The following is a 20,331-nucleotide window of genomic DNA, read 5'->3' as shown; positions in this document are numbered from 1 at the left end:
CAGTGACAGCAAGTAGCAAGGTGGCCCCAGAAGCACCTGCAAGCAGCCCCCAAAAAGCACCCGCCTGAACCCTACAGGACAGAAACGCTGACTTCTCTTTGAGCTCCTTGGCATAATGCTTGATGCCTCAGGCTGTCCTACTTACTGAAACAAGGTTCGCCAATCTTCTCAAATTACAAAAAGTGCTACAGACAATTCAGAGGAATTTATTCATTTGTTTCAGTCAAGTGGACACTAAGTTAAAACATTCAGAAAACGTTTATCCTTTTTCCCCTGTTGCTATTGTTAATTCTACACTGTAAGAAAGCACTAAGGACTGGGAAGGTTCTCAGATTTCTTGATGCTTTCAAAGAGTGTGTAAAGCTTCCTAAAAGACCTCAGGAAGAAATTGTGGACAATCAACAGGACAAAATGATGTAGAGCTCCCTGATACAGGATTGGAGAAGAACGTGGGTTACAGGAGTGAGCCCAACAGGAGGCCTTCGAGGCCAGCCACACCTTTTAGCCCAGACTTTTACCTGAAGGTGCATCTCCAGGCAGCCATGTGGGACACAGATCCGTGCAGGGAGCAGGACAGGCCTGGAGATAGTGCCGAGGGTTTGGAGAAGCCCAAAATCTGAATGATGCCGTGGATGTGCTGGATGGTAATTGTGTTAGTAAAAGTAGTTGTATTACTACTTTGTATTTATTACTAACACCAAACTAAATAGGCATTTCAGTGGCACACAGGCAGGAGGCTGAATGAACCGAGTCAGTAGCTGAACTGAGCAGGGGTCACACCCTCCAAAGCACCATGGAGAGGGGGAAGTGTCATAAGTAGAGCGGTAACAGAACTTAAGCTGTAAATTTCCCTACTGAAAATTAAACAGCGGCGACAGAGTTAAAGACTACACAAGGTTGTTCATAGGGGACAAATCTAAACCTTTTATTAGCAGCATTCACTCCAAGGTTATGGCTGTAGATGCATTTTCTAACTTTGGATTTTAACAGTAGAGAAATGCAAACACACGTCATGCATTCAAAGTTAAGTTGGTGGTTTGTTCCTTGTTTCCTTATTTATGTGGTATCACTAATTATAACCTGTTAAGATGATTTGCATGAAGTAATCCCAGTTACAGTGAAGTGCTAAACCACTTAACTGTCTGTTCAGACAAAGAAAAAACTTTTCATGTGTTCATTACCAACCATGGGATTATTCTTTGTTCCAGCACAGCTGCAATTTAAAGAGAAAACTGCACGCTACACCAAGAGCTTCCTACAGAATACAAAGGACAAAAAGGACTTCTGATTGATTGTTCTATTTCCTCCTCAATAAATTATGAAAATATTTTCCAAAAAGGAATCCAAAATACTGTGTTGTACAACATACGTTCAACCTATAAACACTGTAAAAATATCTGTAGCAGAATACAAAACAGTATTAATACAGTAGGAGTTTTATTTACATCATCGGTACAGGATATAAAACTTTTTACATATACCCCTTAGTCTCTTCTTTCAGAAGGTTCAAACTTCCAAACAGCAATTTCCCTGAAGGTATAAATTTTAGTAAAGCCTTCAAATGCTGACAACTAATCAACTGTGCACTTAGGAAAGCCACTGTACAACTGCAGAGTAAATTAAAATGTGTAAAAATAAAAAATAACTTAAGAGTGAAACTGATTATCTACAGTCTTTCAAACTATATCATTTACTGTTCTCTCTCTCTCAGTATAAATTACTTTCATGGCTCAGAATAGGCAGGGAATAGCCTGCAATTTAGTATTCTGCTCAGGTCTGATCCTCCAAAGCTAAGGGGAAGCTGAAGAAATGTCTTGATACTGACACATGTTTAGATCTGGCTTCTTCATCCACCTAAGTAGCTAAAGGATTACTGAGGTGCAGACCATACTCACTTTAGCAAAGGCCTTTGATGCATTTTAATCTATTCAGGCAACTCAGTGGTTGATATTTTGTTGTACTCAGTCACTATCATATTCTTCTATTTTTAACTCATCTTCCTCCATAGCTGCTTGGGCTGCAACAGGCTGAGGCTGACTGCAAGGTAGTTCGCTTCCACTGCACTGGCTAGAAGAAAGAGGGAATCCATCTGAACCATTCTCTTGTGTTCTGTTTTGCTCCATCTGCACATCCATCTCTGTAGCATGCACACCATCATGGTCCCCCTCAAAACTAACAAACAGGTCTGGTATTCCAGGATCTTTATCAGTAAGCGTTTCAAGCTTTAACCTGTAAAATAATCATCACAAGATTAAGTTATTACCAAAAAATAAGACACATACAACCCAACAACCACCCCCAAAAAACATTTCCTGCTCTAGCACAAGCTACAGTAAAAAGACCACCTGTGTAGCACCTTCCTGTTCACTGACGCTGAACAGCTTTCACATTTCCTGTCAGTAATTCCCTTTACAAGTCACATTTAATTCAAACTGTACACATTATTTTTTTTACATGACTACTTCCAATATGTTTTACTTCTGTACACACCTACCAAGTATAGATATTTATGCCCAGACCTCAATGCTGTATCACTCGCAAGACTGACAGAAGATAGAAGCTTCTCTCAGGTGAAAAGCAGTACTATCTAACCTACAGCAAGAGCAAAGCATCAAGTCATGTACGTTTTGTGTTCTTTCCCCAGCACTGTCTGGTGCTTGACGTTTCTTCCTTACGGTGACAGTGTTTTTGGTTAGCTTTCCTCAAGCACGTGAACTGCTAACAACTACCTTACTGACAACAGCCCACAGCATATCAGACCCCTTCCAAACAAGAACCAAGTCCTTTACGACATGAAGCAACTTAACTTGAAACAGGCAACTTAAGACAAGGAGTCGAAAGTATTTCTTTTTACATTTCTTATTTCTTTTACTATTTTGACTTCATCTTTGTAGCATCCCTACCTCAGTATGTTATCAATGTTCCATTATTTATTTTCTCCATTTTACGTGGTATTAATAAACTTTCCCAAAAGTTACTGACAAAAGCTCATCCTGACAACAATTCAAATTTATCAAAAAACATACAATCTCCCCAATGCCAATTTTCTTACTACAGCAGTATTCCTATCCCACTAATAAATGTAATGGAAAATAATATTCTTATTTCTGTTGAAACATATATTATTAAAGACTACTTTATATAAAATAGTCTTTAATAAAATGAAGTCTTTAACAAAAGTAGTCTTTAACAAAATAAAGTCCTTAACAAAATAAATGATTTTCAATTGGGATTCGTGAAGGAAGCAAATACATACTACTAAAATATGTAAACTTCTTTACACTTCCTTTCCAAAATAGTGAACTAATTAAAAGGATTTCAGTCCTACAAAGTTGTCCCTCAGATAAACTAAATGGTACACACGCAACTTATTAATGCAGGTACAAAAATTTTATCAATATTTAGAGGTATGCTGCAGACAAAGTTAATGGCATAAGGAAGTCTATGACTAACTTGTGAAGTTATAAACAGTTCGGCTCAGACTAGGAAGAATACAAAAATACCTCCATTTCTTCATGACTAGCAGCCAAAATGGCTTTTAATTCATTTGTCAGGGAACAGTGTGGGTTTTCGTAACTTTACTAGGTAAAGTAGTTAAAACTCATGCAGCAGTATTACACTGATAAATATAAGATGCTTTGTCAGATGCCCTGACAAACCCTTTTCTCTTGGCTAATAAAAACACACAACACCTTATTAGTAGAGGCCATCACAATTAAAATGTTTTAGTTTTTAGAGATATCAAGGTCATAGAAATGTATCTAAGTCTCTAATTTTTTGAACAATCTCTATGGTTCAGAAGCCCACTGGAGTCATAGTATAGCATATCAAGCTATATTGCCCCATCAGCACTACAGAATCCATAAACAGGCGACTGTAGCATCACAACTGAAAAAAAAGTATTTTTTCAAAATTCTAGCATCCAAGACAGAGGAATTTCAGTAGTTGTAGTTTTATGAAAAAAGCTACACAAAACAAAGTCAGTGCTGCTATCTAATTTCAGAGGAAGCACTCATTAAGTACTTGTTAGTCCCACAGGCATACAATTGTTTCAAAGGAAATAAGAGTAATTTCTCATATTTTCTTTCTTAAGCCTCTAACAAATGACATAACAGAATATTCTATCAAAGTTTCAGATTAATGTTTTATGTTATGATAAACAATGGGCAAAGCACACTACACTCATACCAATTTAGTTTTATTAAGAATAAAACTAAATGTTCTTGATGGTAAAAAGAACATTTAGTTCTTTTAAAAAGAACTAAAAGTTAAAACATTAAATGTTCTTGATGGTAAAAAGATTTCATCCAGATCGTGCACTGAACAAATATAAGCATGTCTAGCACAGATAAATAGCATTTGATACAGTGGAAGAGAAAGCTAGACAAGAATATAAAAGTAAGACTATAGCTAAAATATTGCTATTAGCAGCATAATATAGATTTGAACTGGAAAAAATTCTAACAGCCAAACTACTAAATGATCATGCTGCAAGTGAGGCAAAATGTCACACTACAGATACACACTGAAATTGTTTTGTACAAAAACATCTCTTTTCTTAATATGTTGAGGAAGAAAGAAGGTATTGTATTTTCTTGAAGAAAGAAAAAGGCAACTTTACCTCCCAAAACGTCTTTTCAGGGGTAGCCTCCCAACATCTTGAATAAAAGCAATCTGAGCTGAGAACAAAGAATCACCGGTATCGTATTAAATACATCATAACGCACACAGAATTAAGCACACTGTAAAGCAAGTAATTCATTGTAAGTTCAGTTAGGTGGTCCTGCATAAATTTGCTCATCAGAACAGTTTATATGGTAGTATGATATACTTTGAATATGCAGTATATTTGTATATTGACTACACAATTATAATACCCCTACCATTCATAATAACTCTACAGCACAAGTTTACAGCTTAATACATATCCTACAAAATGAATTAACCTGGACATCATGGCCTTAGTTAAGACATACAGCCTTTTAATAGACATAATTAACATAGCATAAGTGACCCACCTGTGTGATCTGTAATTTTGGGATTATATATCATACAAAGTAAATTTTTATGCATGTACTATCTGCTCATGGGTCACCTTTGTTACACACTTTTTAAAAATGCACTGTAAATTTTGATTTTGTTTACTTCTTTCTGGAAAAGGCTTTTTAGAGCCTTTTAAGTCTGTTGAGGTTACTCAAAAGCTATCAGAAGCAATGAAGATGTAGCTAATGTAGTCTACTTGGTTTCCAAAAGGCTTCTAAGTCCCCTATCAGAGGCTTTCAAAAGAAGCCTTACGCCTAAAAGAAGAACTTAATTAGTAAAGTCTGATAATTAATGGATGGGAAATGGGGGCCATGGGTATGAGTTAACAGTTCATACCTGAAATGGAGGAAAATTGCCAACACATCTCTGTAGAGATCTGTGCTAGGATCTGCCTTACCCACTATGCTCTCAAATGTGAGAAAAAGAGAGTTGAAGGGTAAGATTAGCACGATACCTTGGGGCACCGAGTTAAATAGGCTAGTAAGGATGTGGGTATACAGAAGAACTGTGCAAGACCTTGAGACCGCACAATAGTCATATGACGAAATTCAGTGTACATAGATGCTCAAAATCTGTGCAGTAAGCAAGAGGGAAATAGGATTTTTAAGTACTCTAACACTAGGACCAGACTTACACATTTATAAAGCCATGTGTATGTATTGTGTATGGCTCACCTATTACAAGACAGAGAGCTTGTTTTCATTCTTTCAGTTACAAAAGCTTTAAAGACATTCCTGATTTTGTTTCAAAACCCAGCAGGACAGCTTGAATTTTAATTACACACCAGCTCACTACCTCTCTGTGTGTACCGTATGTGGTGGCCTTGGGGTTTTGTTTCTATTTGTTTTGTTGTCATTGTTATTTTTGCTGAAGTGAGGCAAAAGGACAGATGGAACTCACATTCTGAGTTACTAAAATTTTTCAGTATGCTTTAATATTTACAAAAATCTAAGAGCAAGTGTAACACTGATTTTACCTTGGTTTCTCATTGGATTTGCTAACATAGCAAGGTAAGGCAATAGCTCTGTCTGAAGACACTCTGGTGGTAAACAGAAGCTTGAGAAGAGCGATCTTGCAGCAAGGCAGTTTTCTTGATACTGTTAGAGTTGAGGAAAAAATTAAAAGTAAGAACTCTGCTAAAGCGAAAATTATTATATGTATTCTGTACCAGAAAAAGCAGCAGGATAACTTTCTTCTTGTCTGCTGTATAGCTATGCACAAGCCTATACAGAACAAGTCCAGGAAAGAAAGAAGCAGTTAGAGTTGCCATATACAGATTATAAAAAATGGTAAACTTCTTCATTTTTGTCTTTCACTGGACATTGAAGTTTCCTGAAAGTTTTTATCCTTTGATTATAGTATTCCCCAACCATCCTAGGCACTTTTTTTTATTCTGTCAGGCACAGCAAGGCAGGTATGCAAATGTAAAAAGTTACCAAGAGCTTTGGTATCTCATGAACAAGCCATTTTTGATAAACACATATATTGCAAAATACTTATGTATTATTATAAGAGTTTAAGGCAATTTAATCTACTTAAATTAAATTTACTTTTAGGAATATTTCAAAGTATCTCAACATTAACTGCGTTCCCATAAGGTGGGGGTTAATACTGTCCCAGAGATACACTAACTCAGACACAGGGAACACTGTTGGAGGTCTCCAGTTCATTTTTCCATTAATGAAATAGCACAAGTAGACCTCTTCAAGCAAGCGTTCTTTACAAGTAGCTTATATTAAAATAGGGTATTTGACAAGTTTAGCACCGCGTATAAACTTCACATATACTACTCACACCACTTAGAAATGTAAGTGGAATGCCTTCCTCAAAACATCAAGTATTTACCTTGTTATTGATGAAGAACCACTGGGGCTTATGCAGTGGCCGGAACCCCATCCCTCCTTGGCAGTGGGCAAAGGCTCGGGATGTGTTGGAATGTATCACACCTCGGGTAGCCACAGACGCGCTGTATTCTTCCATCACAAGCCGTGACTAAGACAGAAACTGGGCATTAGCTCAGCTCAAGGTACAATGCATCTCATTTGACTAAAACATGCTCTTCAACTGCAGTGACAAAACATGTTTAGCATGAATTTAGATTATTGCAGAACCTCTGGTCAAAGGAACTGAACAAAAAGCTAGCTCAAGTACTTCAGGGAGAAGACATATAGACTCTGATACATTTAACACATTATTGTTCTACTTAAAAACATTTTGTAGAATATTTTACACTATTTTATAAAAATATGGTGTATTTAATATACCATATTATACATATATACACTGTAGTCTATAAAATATACAATGACCAACTATAAAAAAACAAAGGCCATTTTGCACAGAAATTGTACACAAATGGCCTGCATCTCTCCTCCATTGGATGCAGTTTAACAATTCACGGTCACCTGTATCATAAGTTTCAAATGATACAGCTTAGTTCTTATTAATGTGTACGAAAATTTCCTTCTACTATTTATAAATACTCAGAGAAACATCTAGCAACTCAATTTACGTATGTATAAAATGACACTTACATTCCAGTTACTACAAAGGACATCAGCGGTGCTCAGGTATTCACTGGCTCTCACAACATCGTCTATGTCAGTAAAAAATTCTACGTAGTTCTGGTGAAGGTATAAATTAAACATGCTTCCAGACATGTGTGATTTTTCCACAATAACCTATTGGAAGTGGGAGGAACCACAAGAAAAAAACTTCAGGTTTTATACAGTATAAAAGGAAACGTATCCCATAGAAGTTATGACACATTTGGATGATTACAGAGCTGGTGCATGACCTACCAAGGGAAGGGATGCCACCCAGAGGGACCTTGACATGCTTGAGTGATGGGACCCACAGAGACCTTGTAAGGTTCAACAAGGCCAGGTGCAAGGTCCTGCACCTGAGCAAGGGCAATCCCAGACATGAATACAGGCAGGGTGATGAGTTGATTGGGAGCAGCTCTGAGAAGAAAGACTTGAGGGTACCGGTGGTTGAAAGACTGAATACGAGCAAGCCAGGTGCACTCACAGCCCAGAAAGCCACCCGTACTGCTGCACCAACAGCAGTGTGGCCAGCAGGCCAAGGGAGGTGATTGTCCCCCTCTGCTCTGCTCACAAGCAAAGGGAAGGATGGTTTCTTCCCAAAGACAACTAAGGGAGGCTGGAAGGGCAGAAATCACTGCTCTCTTCAGCTCTCCAATGAATGACAACAGGAAGGTGAGCTCAGACTCCACTAGATCACACACAGCAAAAATGTGAGAGAGAAATCATCACAGCCTGCAGCAAGGGTAAGTCCACCCTTCGATCCAAGTCAGAAATTTCTTACTGACTATCACTGGAGATACACAAAACTAAACAAGACTGAGAACCTCATTGGCCTTTGAAGTTAGCCTCCAGAGCTCCCTTCCAGATTATTCTGCAACTTAGACCAACTGAGTATACGAATATTAGGATTAACGACAAAGGCACTTGAGAATTTGTAACAATCACTCAGGTTTATGGTTTGGTTTCCTCCCATATCAAATTGGAATTAAGCAATTAATGCAGATATACCTCGGGCTGAATAAGCAAGGTGTCTCGACGGTATTCTGATAGGTGAGGAGGCAGCTGAAGAACTTCCGACTCTGACAGAGGTTCTCCTAAAAGGAATTTTATAATCCTTAGTCCTCTACTACCAGAAATAACGTCATGTTACTGCATACTATCGAAGAGCTGACAGGGGAACGAGGTGGGGAAGACACACATTTCAGACATTAAATTCAAACTCAGAAAACCAATGAGACTGAGAGCAAGAACAAAAATGTGCAACTGCATAAACAGTAGTTTTCATGTATAGTGAGCATGATTTTTAAGCAACAGTTGACTTTACCAACATCTAGGTTACACAGTTTTCACTTCCTAGGAAACTGTTTATGCCTGCATCAATAATTAATTACATGGTCAACAGCAGGTAATTAGATACACTGTGCTTCATATAACACATTTCTCCTTACAGCTTTCATATTCCCTCATCTCACCATTTCTGAATTTATTTTGGAACAGATGCTGTGAATTATTACATAAAGGTGAACAACCAGTGGCATTATGGCTCCTTATTTAGCTGAGCGTAGATAGTATTACAGCGTAAGTATCAAATTCTTATGAACTGTATTATTTAGATGTTAATAAAGGACCGTAGCCATACCCAGGAAGCAGAGCTGAAGTAAATTTGCAGAGCTTGAGTGTATAAAAATCAGTGAAGTTAAAAGCATTTTGGAGAGGTGGAAAAGGAGATGGGGTAGTGTAATAATAATAATAATAATAAAAAAAAAAAGATCAGATAAAAAAAAAGTAGGGAGGAAAAGACAGCACAACAAATCAAAACCATACCCATCAACAGGGCAGGCAGCAGCCAAGAGGCTGCAGGGCCGTTTTGTAACCTCTAAGAAAACAGATGAGTTCAGAACATAAATGCATAATTATGTATAATTCTATACAAAAGGAAAATTTCGCCTTTGGGCAAAGCAACAAATGTGATAGCTATCTATTTAGCTGTCGGTGCATGACAGCAGATGGACCTAATGCAACTAGAGGTATGTATTGTATTACATATATGCAGTAGATTCGTTAATGAAATGTGTGTTATTTCTCTATTACATGCAGACTGCTGCAATCTCAGTTACCAGAGGCATTTATTACTATCTTTATACTGTTATATGAGAATTAGGGGTCACCCTAAGCCTTACTTTATCAAGTCTAGCTACTAGGAGCTAACATACTTCTCCTACTGACAAGGAAGAGTAAGGCAAAGTTCTCTTACTTTTGCAGTAAATTATTTTCCCCAGAGCATGGAAAAGAAAGATAGAAGCATCTTTGCCACCAATAGCTTGTATCTCCTGGTCTTCCGAAGGATCACATTTACTTTTCTTTCTTGATTTACACACTGCTGCTGCTCCGTGTTTTAGTGTGGAGTTGCCTTCCTTCCTTGACCAAAAATTTTTCTCCAATGAGAAGTCTATCAATAAAAGAAGCAATATGACCATTATGAAGTAAATAAATAACTAAAATCTATGATACAGTAAAAGTTTTAAAAGTAAGGTAACTAAGAGAAAGCACATTTGTTAGGAAGGCAACCTCATCACCTAAACTAGCATGATTTATTACACTTTTGCCCCTTAAGCCATAACTAAGATGTGAAGCATTTCTTCAAATAATAAACAGCTGTTCTAAAAGAAAAGCTGGCATTCTTTCCAAATTTTCACTGTCTGATGATCTATTATCTAACTGAAACACCTGACCTATTAAATTATTTCTATTTGATGTGAGAACAGCTCTCTTGATCAGTGTTTAAAAAGAAAAATGCAAGAAGGAACGTATGCCTTTTTTCTCTCCCAAGTTCTTTATATAACCCCCATGTTTTTACACTTCCAAGATCAGTTTATTTAAAATTACACAAACCGGTCATTTTTAAGACTACTTAGATTTTCTACAGTATGTATAAAATACATATATAAAAAAAATATATAAAGCATCTTGGCATCCACCAGTGAGCTAGACCAAACTACTCGCAGGTACTTTCAACCTACTTTTTATTCATTTAATGGCACTAAAATCAAAAATGGTTTTGCTGAGAGAAATTTTCTGTGTTTTTTTTTTTCTTCTGATGAGTAAGACAGTAAAAACTCCTACACAAAGACATCAGAAGAACTTAGTTTCCATGTTTACAATTGAAACCTATAAACTTGACTTTCTCCCCAATTACATGTAAAAAACACGTCTAGAAATCCATTTCAATATACTACAAAACCCAAACCACAAGGACTTGAAACAACATTTAATCTATTCCACATTTTCAACTTGAGAAGTGGAATAAAAAGGAAATGAACGAAAAACAACACAATCACTACCAGCTTTAAGAAGTACCACAAAAGTCTACTTCTTTATTTCTGGTTTGAACGTAAATGCTGGCATCATCTACAGGTTCTCAGAATAAACTATAAGTACCAGAGACCATGTGTCAATTTGTTTCCTTAAGTTTGACTTCCAGCACTTACAAAAAGATACAGTAAGTCTTTTCTTTCTACACTGCAACATTTAAGTAATCTTAAACTAAGACTGATTTGAGCATTGTATAGCCATGTATTTTAAAGGCAACTATATTCCAGGACTTCACAAAGCTATTCTATAATCCTGTCAATAACTTCATAGAAGGTCATGCTACCTCACAGCTTTTCAACTTATCAACAGCTGTAGGAACTCAAAAGCAAAATCAATAATTTCAGAAATGCCACACACAAATTCAATGGGCTATTTCAGAAATGCTACATGAGCAGAGATGAGGACATAAACAAGTTTAAAGAAGCAAGAAGTGAAAATACTTCTTCCAAATTAAGTTTGCATCTTAAAAGCTTTCATCAGCAAATGCATACTGGTAACAAAGATATCAAGAGGAAGAGAGGTCACTGCATTAAGCTACATCAATACACATGTAGCAGATATTTAGAAATGGCGTAACACTCAACTTATTTGGCTTTAAAGAAAAAATCCTCTTCTTGCTCCAGCGCATCAAGTTAAAAATGTTTTCACACATCTCACCTAGCAGCTTCAATGGTGAACAGCATATCTTTACAGCAGCAGTGGTCAAAACATCATTCACTTTCATGAAAATCACAGGTATTTACCTTTCATAGAAGAAAACTGAAGACTGTTTATTGCACTTCTTATATCACCTGAACAACCTCTGCAAAGCAGCTCTAGAGATGTTCTGTCAGGAGCATAATTCTTGTCTCCATTCTACAAGGAAAAGCAACATCCAAAGTAAAAACAACAAGTAGGATAAGGAGTATTTGAGTAATATTATGACTGTGGGTACTCACTTCTGATATAGACCATAAACAGATTATATCAGGACCCAATTAGAAGCTCAGGCAAGGTAATAGGTCTAATTTTAAAACACTTTATCAATTTAAACACATTGCCACAGTTTATATGACAATGTACTAGAGAAAGCAAGGCACAGAGGTCTTTCCAAGCTGTTAGTCACTACTAGAATACATTGTAATCAAGTATTGGGCAGTAACAGAAGATTCAAGTTAATGACCTCTTCTGGTCTTACTGGATAAGATGGGATTGTCTTCTACTCTTACTGTTTTAAATATATACGGTTTCTGTAAAAAGCAGATTTTTCGGACGCAGATTTGAAAGTCTATACCAAGGATCAAGTGGAACTCAACTGAAAAATAAGATGGTTTTCCGCTTTGTTCCTTGTATTCTGCTGTTTTTTAATATATTTTTTTATTTTGTTGGGAGGGGGGAGGGTTGTCACATGATAAAAGATCAAGCAATAAAAACAATAAAAAATAGTAATAACATATTTCATATATAAAAGCCTGATCCTAGCACTGTGCACAAGTTCAGTTTTGACAACTTACCATACTAGCTTCTGTTGCTGCTATTCGATTAAGAACTTTCATCATATTTGTTGGTGCAATAGGCTTGAAACTGTTAAAAGTCATTAAAAAAATCAATTAGTTCCTCACTTATCATTTATTTTGATGAAGTTCTTACTACATCAAAGATCTTACCTGATAATTGAAATACACAACTCCTCCAGAATTTCTTTTGGAAATAGTAACCTCTGGTTGCTGTCTCCACTGAAGTTATCTGAGATTATAAATATAAGGGGACATCTACTTGTACGAACGAATCTCCTAAATTGAAAAACAAGCAGGTGAAACAGGAATCAAACTCCATTTAACACAAGCGGCTAAGGCTAACTTTTAAAAGTTTGTTGATAACTAACCTGAGAATTTCATGTAGACTGCTAGGGTCTCGATAGAATTGGTTTGGTATGTCCTATTCAAAACAAACGAAATGCTGTCATTACATTCAAATGTAAATATTCTCTCCCTCAGACTGACTGTAACGCCACACTACACCGCTATACATTTTGTCTTCCTAGTTACCTCGCTTTCAACTAAATCTGAATGCAGCTAACACAGAAAATAATCAGAAAGAAAAAGAAACAAAAAAAGCCTAATATTTCTTTCTTTCCCTATGGAAAACGATTCTCTAAAAGAAGCTTTTTTTCTATCCTTGTTTTCCAAGAAACAGCCATGTATAACCAAATTACCTACTAGACAGTTTTATTCAGACATAACAGAAATACCCAGGGCAGCAGCTCCACTGCAGAAGGATCCAGGATGTACTACTCGAGATAGGAGAGAATCTAGACCATGAGCTGACTTTATGAAGAGCAATCACAGGAAACCATGCTTCCTAATTTATACAATACACATATTCTCAAGCTCTTCTACACTATATTGCATCCTCAACAAACAAGAAAAGTGATAATTTTTCCATCTACCTGTTTATACACATACACATTTCTAGAAAGCAAATCATACAGAAGCACAGATGGGATTTTTCAACATGGCTTCACAATCTGCTTTTTAATAATCTATTGCTGATTTCTGTATATGAACTAGTGTCCAACTTCTGCCTGCCGATTAGCTTATATGGTTTAAGTAGGGGTAGAATTTGATTCTAGCGAGCTGTCAAGACTCAGTAAGTAGTAACTCATCTGCAGAAAAGTAGTCAAATTTGTGGCGACACCAATTCACCAGCAGCAGCTAGTTAGCACGTCAAGATTATCATAAAAGTTTTCACTTACTTCAATGAGAATAAGTTTTTTATCATTTCCTGAGGACTCCCCAAGCATCTGAAGTTTGTTATACTTATTTGCTCTTAATAGAAAATCCTGAAAAAGAGCTGCTTGGGCCTGACTCGGAAACATATGAAAGTTTGAGACTGAAAAAGAAAATTAATTAAAAATTGTATTCTACTTGGTATAATATAGAATACATAATAACTACAAGAACTAATTCCCACGCATGCTACTTTTTGATAAAAGCCATTGAACACCAGCAGCCAAGCCCTTTAGCAAACATAATTGAAATAGAAAACTATTTATGCAAAGTAGAATTCAGCTGAGGACCCAAAGACACACGATTATTTAACTAGTTCAAATGATATCCAGGATATTACATAGCTCTCTGTGTGCACTGTAAACTATTTTGGAGTAAACACTGTAAAAAAAAAAAATAATAATAAATCCCTTCCCAAATAGAAGTAAGATTCTTATTAAACTCTAAGAATCTGACTTATATTGACATTGTATTTTTAATTCTTTTGCCTCTGTCACATACGAAGTCAGATCAGACTATGAAAATCACAGAAGTATAAGGAAGGAAAACAAAATAAATCAAAATACTTACCATGGCCAAATATACTTCTTAAATCTTCTTTTGTAAAGTCTAACGATATTGGATTGGTCCATTCTTGTACCTGAATGTCAAGATCTTTTGCTAATATTTGTATAGTTGCTGTCTTTCCACAGCCAGGAGGACCAGTTAACAGTAAAACGGAGCCACCCTGTCAAAGAAAGAAAATAATCTCCAACATAACAAATAAAGACTAAAGCTTGGCTGAAGAAGAGTTCTACATTTTCTACAGTACTGATTCTCTTTTACAAATAAAAACATAGGTAACTATTTTGTGTTACTGATTTACCTGTTGGCTACTCTGAAACAGCTGGAACAGAACTCAGGAAGGCATGCTGGCATGCTCCCAGATTTTTCAAAGGAATCTGCTTGCTTAACTGCACACCAACATAATACACACAGGAGAATCAGGTTTGGAAAGCACTAGTCGGGACTACTAAATGATGCATCAGAGTAAGAATGCCTCTTATCAATCAAGAAATTAAAAATACCCTCCTATATTTCCAGTCACTGTAACTGGAAATTTGCCATGCTATGTAAAATTAGTCTTTTGGTGACAAAACACAGTTATAAGCACAAACCAAACAGGTATGACTTGACTGGATGCTACAAAATAATGCTGCTGGAAAAAAAATAGAATTAATCTCTGCTTCCCTTAGCAGTGTAAGACCTAAACTAATGTAAAAACTCTAACCTATGTTTTTAAGAGATTTCTTATAGAGCGATATAAACACTATCTAAAAGTAGAGTTTGTTCTGGTTTTTATTTTGTTCTTTTTTTTTTTTATCCCCTGAAATTAAAAGAACGTTGAATCCAGCTTGTTTGGACAATTTTGTACTTCTGGCTGCTAATTTTTAGCAAAATTACCTGCTTTGGTGGCCTCTGAAACGCATGTGTTTTTAACCAGGTTTCAACTTCTTCAATTTTCTTCTTTTGCACAGCAAGGTCATTCTGAAACAAGATGAAAACATATGAAACACATATATATGTGCATCCTGTCTTCTACAACTGTAATGATGGGATTCAAGAACAGAATACATACAGACTAGAACAGTAACATGCGTATATTCCAGTTACATGTGTTTATGCTATTACAGAAGTAACAGAAAGACGATCATTGGAGCTTCTTTCCTCAAACAACCAATTTTCCATTGCCAGCAGTATGGAAATAATGAATAATTTATTATTCCTAAAGTAATAGCACTATACTCCTTCATGGTAGTATGCTTTATAGCTATTGCTAGAGCTGATAGTTTTTAGGCCTTACTCACTCTAAACCTGCATATATTTGGGGGATTTCTGCAGATTTTGTGCAACTTACTCGCATTCTAGTCTTCCTCTCCAGAGATGAACTATTAAAAAATTCAACATAAAATACAAGTACTACACTTAGTTCTTTATCCTTCCCCTAGCTGTGTATTTTTCAAGTACTCGTGGCTGACAGATTTGGCTAAAATTTGACAACACATTCAAAAGTTTAGAAGTTGATGGACAAGAAACAACATCTCATCAGCACCTTTGTATCCTCAGGAGGCCCGCTAAGAAACGCATCTTCTACAGATAAGTAGTTCATTAAAACCTTGAATACAGAGAGTAGATAAATCAAACAGTACTTTACTGCCCTAATAAAATACAACATATTTAGGACCCAATCAAGTTGGATTAGAAAGATGAGCACGATACATTACAGTGTAACATTACTATTATTTTAGTACTTAGAATAACTCTCACACCTGAGTTTCAGGTTTGTATTTATCTACCCATGGCTCATCTTGAGACTGGCTCTGATTTTGTCTGCACTCGTTGCCAGGCAGGTCTACTGAAGATGACTTTGTTCTTTTTTTGGGCAGAACTTTGCTTTTGCTACGTGCCGGCACTGAAGACGGGTCTTTGTTCTGCTGACAATTTCTTCCAGAGTTGCTTCTAGGCAGCTTTGCAGAAACTGTGCTAGAAGAAACAGCTGTGTTTCCAAAGAAGTCATCAAATGAATCTGCCAACCAACCTTTTACCTGGTAAAATAAAAAAATAATTAAAAAAAGAAAAAGTTATTATTGTGGCATTGTCTTCCTTTAATTGGGCACAACTGTCTCCAGAAAATTTGAGATTTCTTCCAGGTATGTATAAAAAAAATACCTTGTAGATGCAAAAGAATTTCATTAACATTGAGAGGATATTAAAAATGCCAGCTAGCAACAAATGCTGGCACTTACTCTGCTTGGACTGTATCAATTACAGGCTTCTTAAGGGCCAAAGAATAAAGTTAATATTTACACCTTGTGCCAGAGGATTTTGCAGCAAACTGGCAAACCAGAACAAGCTGAGATCTCTGCTAAAACACATTTAAATTAAAAAAAAAAAAAAAAAAAAAAGTAAAGTTAAAACAGAAGTAAGAATGGAAAAGCAGCATAAGCTTATCAACAGCCTTCACATTAAGATCAAGTTTGTGTCGTCTCTTCCATTGTAAAGACTTTATCCCCCATTTACAAGGCAGCTTTTCTTCAAAAACTAGAAATATACAACAGAAAATCGATGTGAAGAGCATGATAAAATCAGGTGTTGGTGTTCATCTTCCACACGAGGCCATACGGACTGATGGACTGATCTCGGGTCAGCGGCCGTGCCGTGCATCACGAGCCAGACAGCGACACGTAAAGAAACCGCTGTTCGTGGTTTATTTTTTTATCACAATTTACTTTTGCACCTAAGGAACACCCTGCAGGGCCGGTGTCCAAGCTCGCAGGCCCTGAGCTCCCTCTGAGGCCACCTGCGTGTTGCCAGAGGAGCACAGCCGAGGGCCCCACACGCCGCTTGCTGGCAGGACGCGCTCTCAGAGCACAATTTTTTTACGAGTTTAGGCGACTTCCCGGGGAAATCAGATACACAAATACACGCTCACGACCCAGAACTCTCTGAAAATTAAAAATAATTAACAGGAGCCTCTCAAAAAAACACGAATGGAGGCGCCGCGACAGCGTCCCCCCCCCCCCCCCCCCTCGGCCCACCGGCCCCCGAGGAGGGGCAGGCTCATGGCCGCCCGCGTCCCCCTCACCCCGGGGCCGGTCCCGGTGCCTACCTCCGGCTGCCTCCCCGCGGGGCTCCGGGACATCGCGGCCGGCAGCGGGGCCGGCAGCGGGGCCGGGGCTCCTGGCAGCTCGGCCGGGCCTCGCTGGGTCCTTCCTCAGCGCCCTCCCTTAGCTGCCCGCCTCAGCGCCTCGCCTCGCCCCGCTCGGGCTGTGCTGTGCTGTGCTGTGCTGTGGGCGGCGGGGCCATGCGGCGGCCCAACGTGCTGCTCACCGGTGCGGGGACGGGGGGGACACGGGCAGGGATTTGGGGGACACGGGCGGGGATTTGGGGACACGAGGAGCCCCTTCCTCCTTGTCCTGCCCTCGCCTCTCTCTGTGCAAAGCCACCCCCCCCCCCTTCAGGTTTCCCCTCAGGAGGGGCTCTCTGGAGGGCGCCCGGCTCCTCACGCTCTGACCTATTTTTTGGGGGGGATTTTGTTTGTTTTTTTTTTTGCTTTAGGTACGCCGGGTGTGGGGAAGAGCACGCTGGGGAAGGAGCTCGCCTCCAGGACTGGGCTGACCTACATCAACGTGGGGGACCTGGCCAAAGAAGGTAGGCCGGAGATGCCTTTTATTTTCCAGAGCCTTTCACTTCTACAGCGCTTGTTTTACAGTAAAAAATAATACAACGGGTTTGCCTTAGTGGAAGTGTTTTTGGTGGGGTGTGCTAAGGAAATGGTGGGAGTAAAAATGTTGTTTTTTTACAACGTTACACTGTTTAAAGGTAAGGAGTGTGGTATTGAGATGTGTTTGCACTGCTAAGAAAGCTTAGCAGGAAACCTTGTAAAACACAGACAGCCAGACTCCTTGGAGCAATTAGGTGAAAATCACGGTGTAAAGTCAGGAAAGAGAAGAAACATCAACACTTTAAGCAGTAAAAATGTCAAAAGAAATTGGAAATTTAGTAGGCCAGCAACTGAAGGCCATGCGTTGTCTGTGAAGCATCAGATAGGTTGTGAACCTGGATTACCCACTCAGTGGGGAATCACTCAGAGGAGATTCCTGTCATCAAAAAGTACATAAACTGTGTTTTGGAAGTGGTAGGGGCACTATCCTCCTTGTGGGGCACCCGCCATTGCAATCACGAATAAATTGATACTTCACTGAGATCCTCACCTCAGTTACTGGCTACGGAGTGTTTTTCGCAAAACCACTCCTGTAACAGTAATTTATTAATCAATGCAATGCAAGTGACAAACCTCTCTTTATAAGAATCTGTAGAGGTTGGACTAGGTGATCTTAGAGGTCTCTTACAGCCTAGGTGACTCTGTGATTCTGTAAATGAAGCACTCCATGCTCAGTACAGTATTTTTGTCTGTACAATATTTTTGTTTACAGTCTCCCAAAACAAACGTAACTATATTTTTAATAATTTCTGCTATTTCACTAACTTGCATGAATTATTTTTGCTGCAGGAGAACTATATGAAGGTTTTGATGAGGAGTATGAATGTCCAATTTTGGATGAAGACAGGGTAAGTTCAACTTCAAACCCTAGGATTTTTGCATTTGTATCGATCATTTCCTGTGATGTCACATAACCTTGCCTGTCTGTTTTTTTTACAGGTAATTGATGAGCTAGAAGACAAGATGCGCGAGGGTGGAGTTATCGTTGATTACCATGGCTGTGATTTTTTCCCTGAACAATGGTTTCATATCGTATTTGTACTTCGCACAGACAACTCATTTCTGTATGACAGGCTGGAAAGCAGGTATGTCACACAATGAATAAGTAAATTGCTGTTGTGTGACTTCTTCACAGATTTGATTGTGATATCAACTACTGATTCTGCATGATATATTTTGTAGTTCTTTCTATATCTGAGGATTAGCTTGGTGCTGTTCTTGTTTTTCAGGGGTTACAAAGGGAAGAAGCTACAGGACAACATTCAGTGTGAAATTTTTCAGACTCTTTATGAGGAAGCTATGTTGTCATATCGGGAGGAAATCGTGCACCAGTTACCCAGCAACACTCCAGAAGACCTAGAGAGAAATTTGGATCAGATTATGCAATGGATTGAGCAATGGATGAAGGACAACAACTGACATTTGCTGAAAAAGTAACTCTGCTGGTCTCTTCCTGGGAAGTTTAATAAATGACATTTTTTAATTCTTGTATGGTTAATTAAAATTAATTTAATTGTAGTTTGACATGGTTGGAAATTAGAAAAAGCATCCAAATAGCCAAGCTGTAAGGCTTTGGAACTGCCTGTGAAGCCGTGTGGGAGAGGCACATAGAAGAACTGACACCAGAGTAAAAATTGAGCAGAGTGTAAAGAGGATAACGACGCAGTTGCCTTTAGTAGGAGGAACAAAACTGAAACCTAGCTTTTTTTTTTTTTTTTTTTTCCCCACTAAGAAAACTGTAAAATCCTTAAAATTAAGGAGTATTCAATTTCCAACGGGTAGATCAGTCAGTGTCCTGAACAACAATCAGTTTCTGAATTGCCAAACTTCGAACTGCTAAGCTCCACTATATATACTCGACTGTGTGCAGGCTAATGTAGGGTGAGAGGTGATAGATTTTAAGGACAGTGCTTCATTTTTTGAGGGAAGAGTTGTGACCTTGCTAAAAGAGCTGTATATAAATGGAATTATTCACGATGTAAAGAAATGTTGGCTGTCCCTGCAGTAGTGAAGAATAGCAAGCTGCAGGCTTGCTTTTTCCTTTTTGTCTCAGCATTCTCTGTCGCCTGTCCCAGTGATAAATAAACTTTTTATATCCGTGAGCTTGAACAGTAAAACTGATTCCTGGTAAAGAGTGTTGTTGTTACGTGTTTTAGATCCTATCTTTTTAATTGAAGTTTGGTGAGACTGACAGGAGTGTTTGAGAGGGGACGGAAGTCTTTCTGCAGATCATCTTCAGGTGTTGTTAGCACTTCAGCAAATCAACCTGCATGCACCAGGACCATGAGTGGAATTGGTAGGAGAAATCTGGAGCTTCCTGGCTGGATCGGGACCAAAC

At 38.1% G+C, this 20,331-nt stretch overlaps 2 protein-coding genes across 2 annotated transcripts; one reads left to right on the top strand and one right to left on the bottom strand.

Annotated features, from left to right (window-relative positions):
• Positions 1 to 1,420: 1,420 nt before the first annotated feature.
• Positions 1,421 to 17,515, bottom strand: RAD17 (RAD17 checkpoint clamp loader component). The gene is made up of 16 exons (XM_068667700.1): positions 17,379 to 17,515; positions 16,039 to 16,314; positions 15,173 to 15,256; positions 14,300 to 14,456; positions 13,696 to 13,832; positions 12,826 to 12,878; positions 12,608 to 12,733; positions 12,455 to 12,524; positions 11,705 to 11,816; positions 9,844 to 10,038; positions 8,598 to 8,683; positions 7,578 to 7,724; positions 6,889 to 7,035; positions 6,020 to 6,140; positions 4,622 to 4,679; positions 1,421 to 2,229 (listed from the first exon to the last, which is right to left on the bottom strand). Exons 1-16 carry the CDS (start codon positions 17,409 to 17,411, stop codon positions 1,962 to 1,964), a joined length of 2,070 nt encoding a protein of 689 aa, XP_068523801.1. The 5' UTR covers positions 17,412 to 17,515; the 3' UTR covers positions 1,421 to 1,961.
• Positions 17,428 to 19,476, top strand: AK6 (adenylate kinase 6). Its single transcript, XM_068667705.1, has 5 exons — positions 17,428 to 17,601; positions 17,828 to 17,920; positions 18,783 to 18,841; positions 18,933 to 19,078; positions 19,223 to 19,476. The coding sequence occupies exons 1-5, from the start codon at positions 17,574 to 17,576 to the stop codon at positions 19,410 to 19,412; spliced, it is 516 nt and encodes a 171-aa protein (XP_068523806.1). The 5' UTR covers positions 17,428 to 17,573; the 3' UTR covers positions 19,413 to 19,476.
• Positions 19,477 to 20,331: the final 855 nt, after the last annotated feature.

Source organism: Anas acuta, chromosome Z (genome assembly GCF_963932015.1).
Source record: "Anas acuta chromosome Z, bAnaAcu1.1, whole genome shotgun sequence".
NCBI lineage: Eukaryota > Metazoa > Chordata > Aves > Anseriformes > Anatidae > Anas > Anas acuta.
The sequence above is the reverse complement of the archived record's forward strand: the minus strand, read 5'-3'. Positions and strand labels throughout refer to the sequence as shown.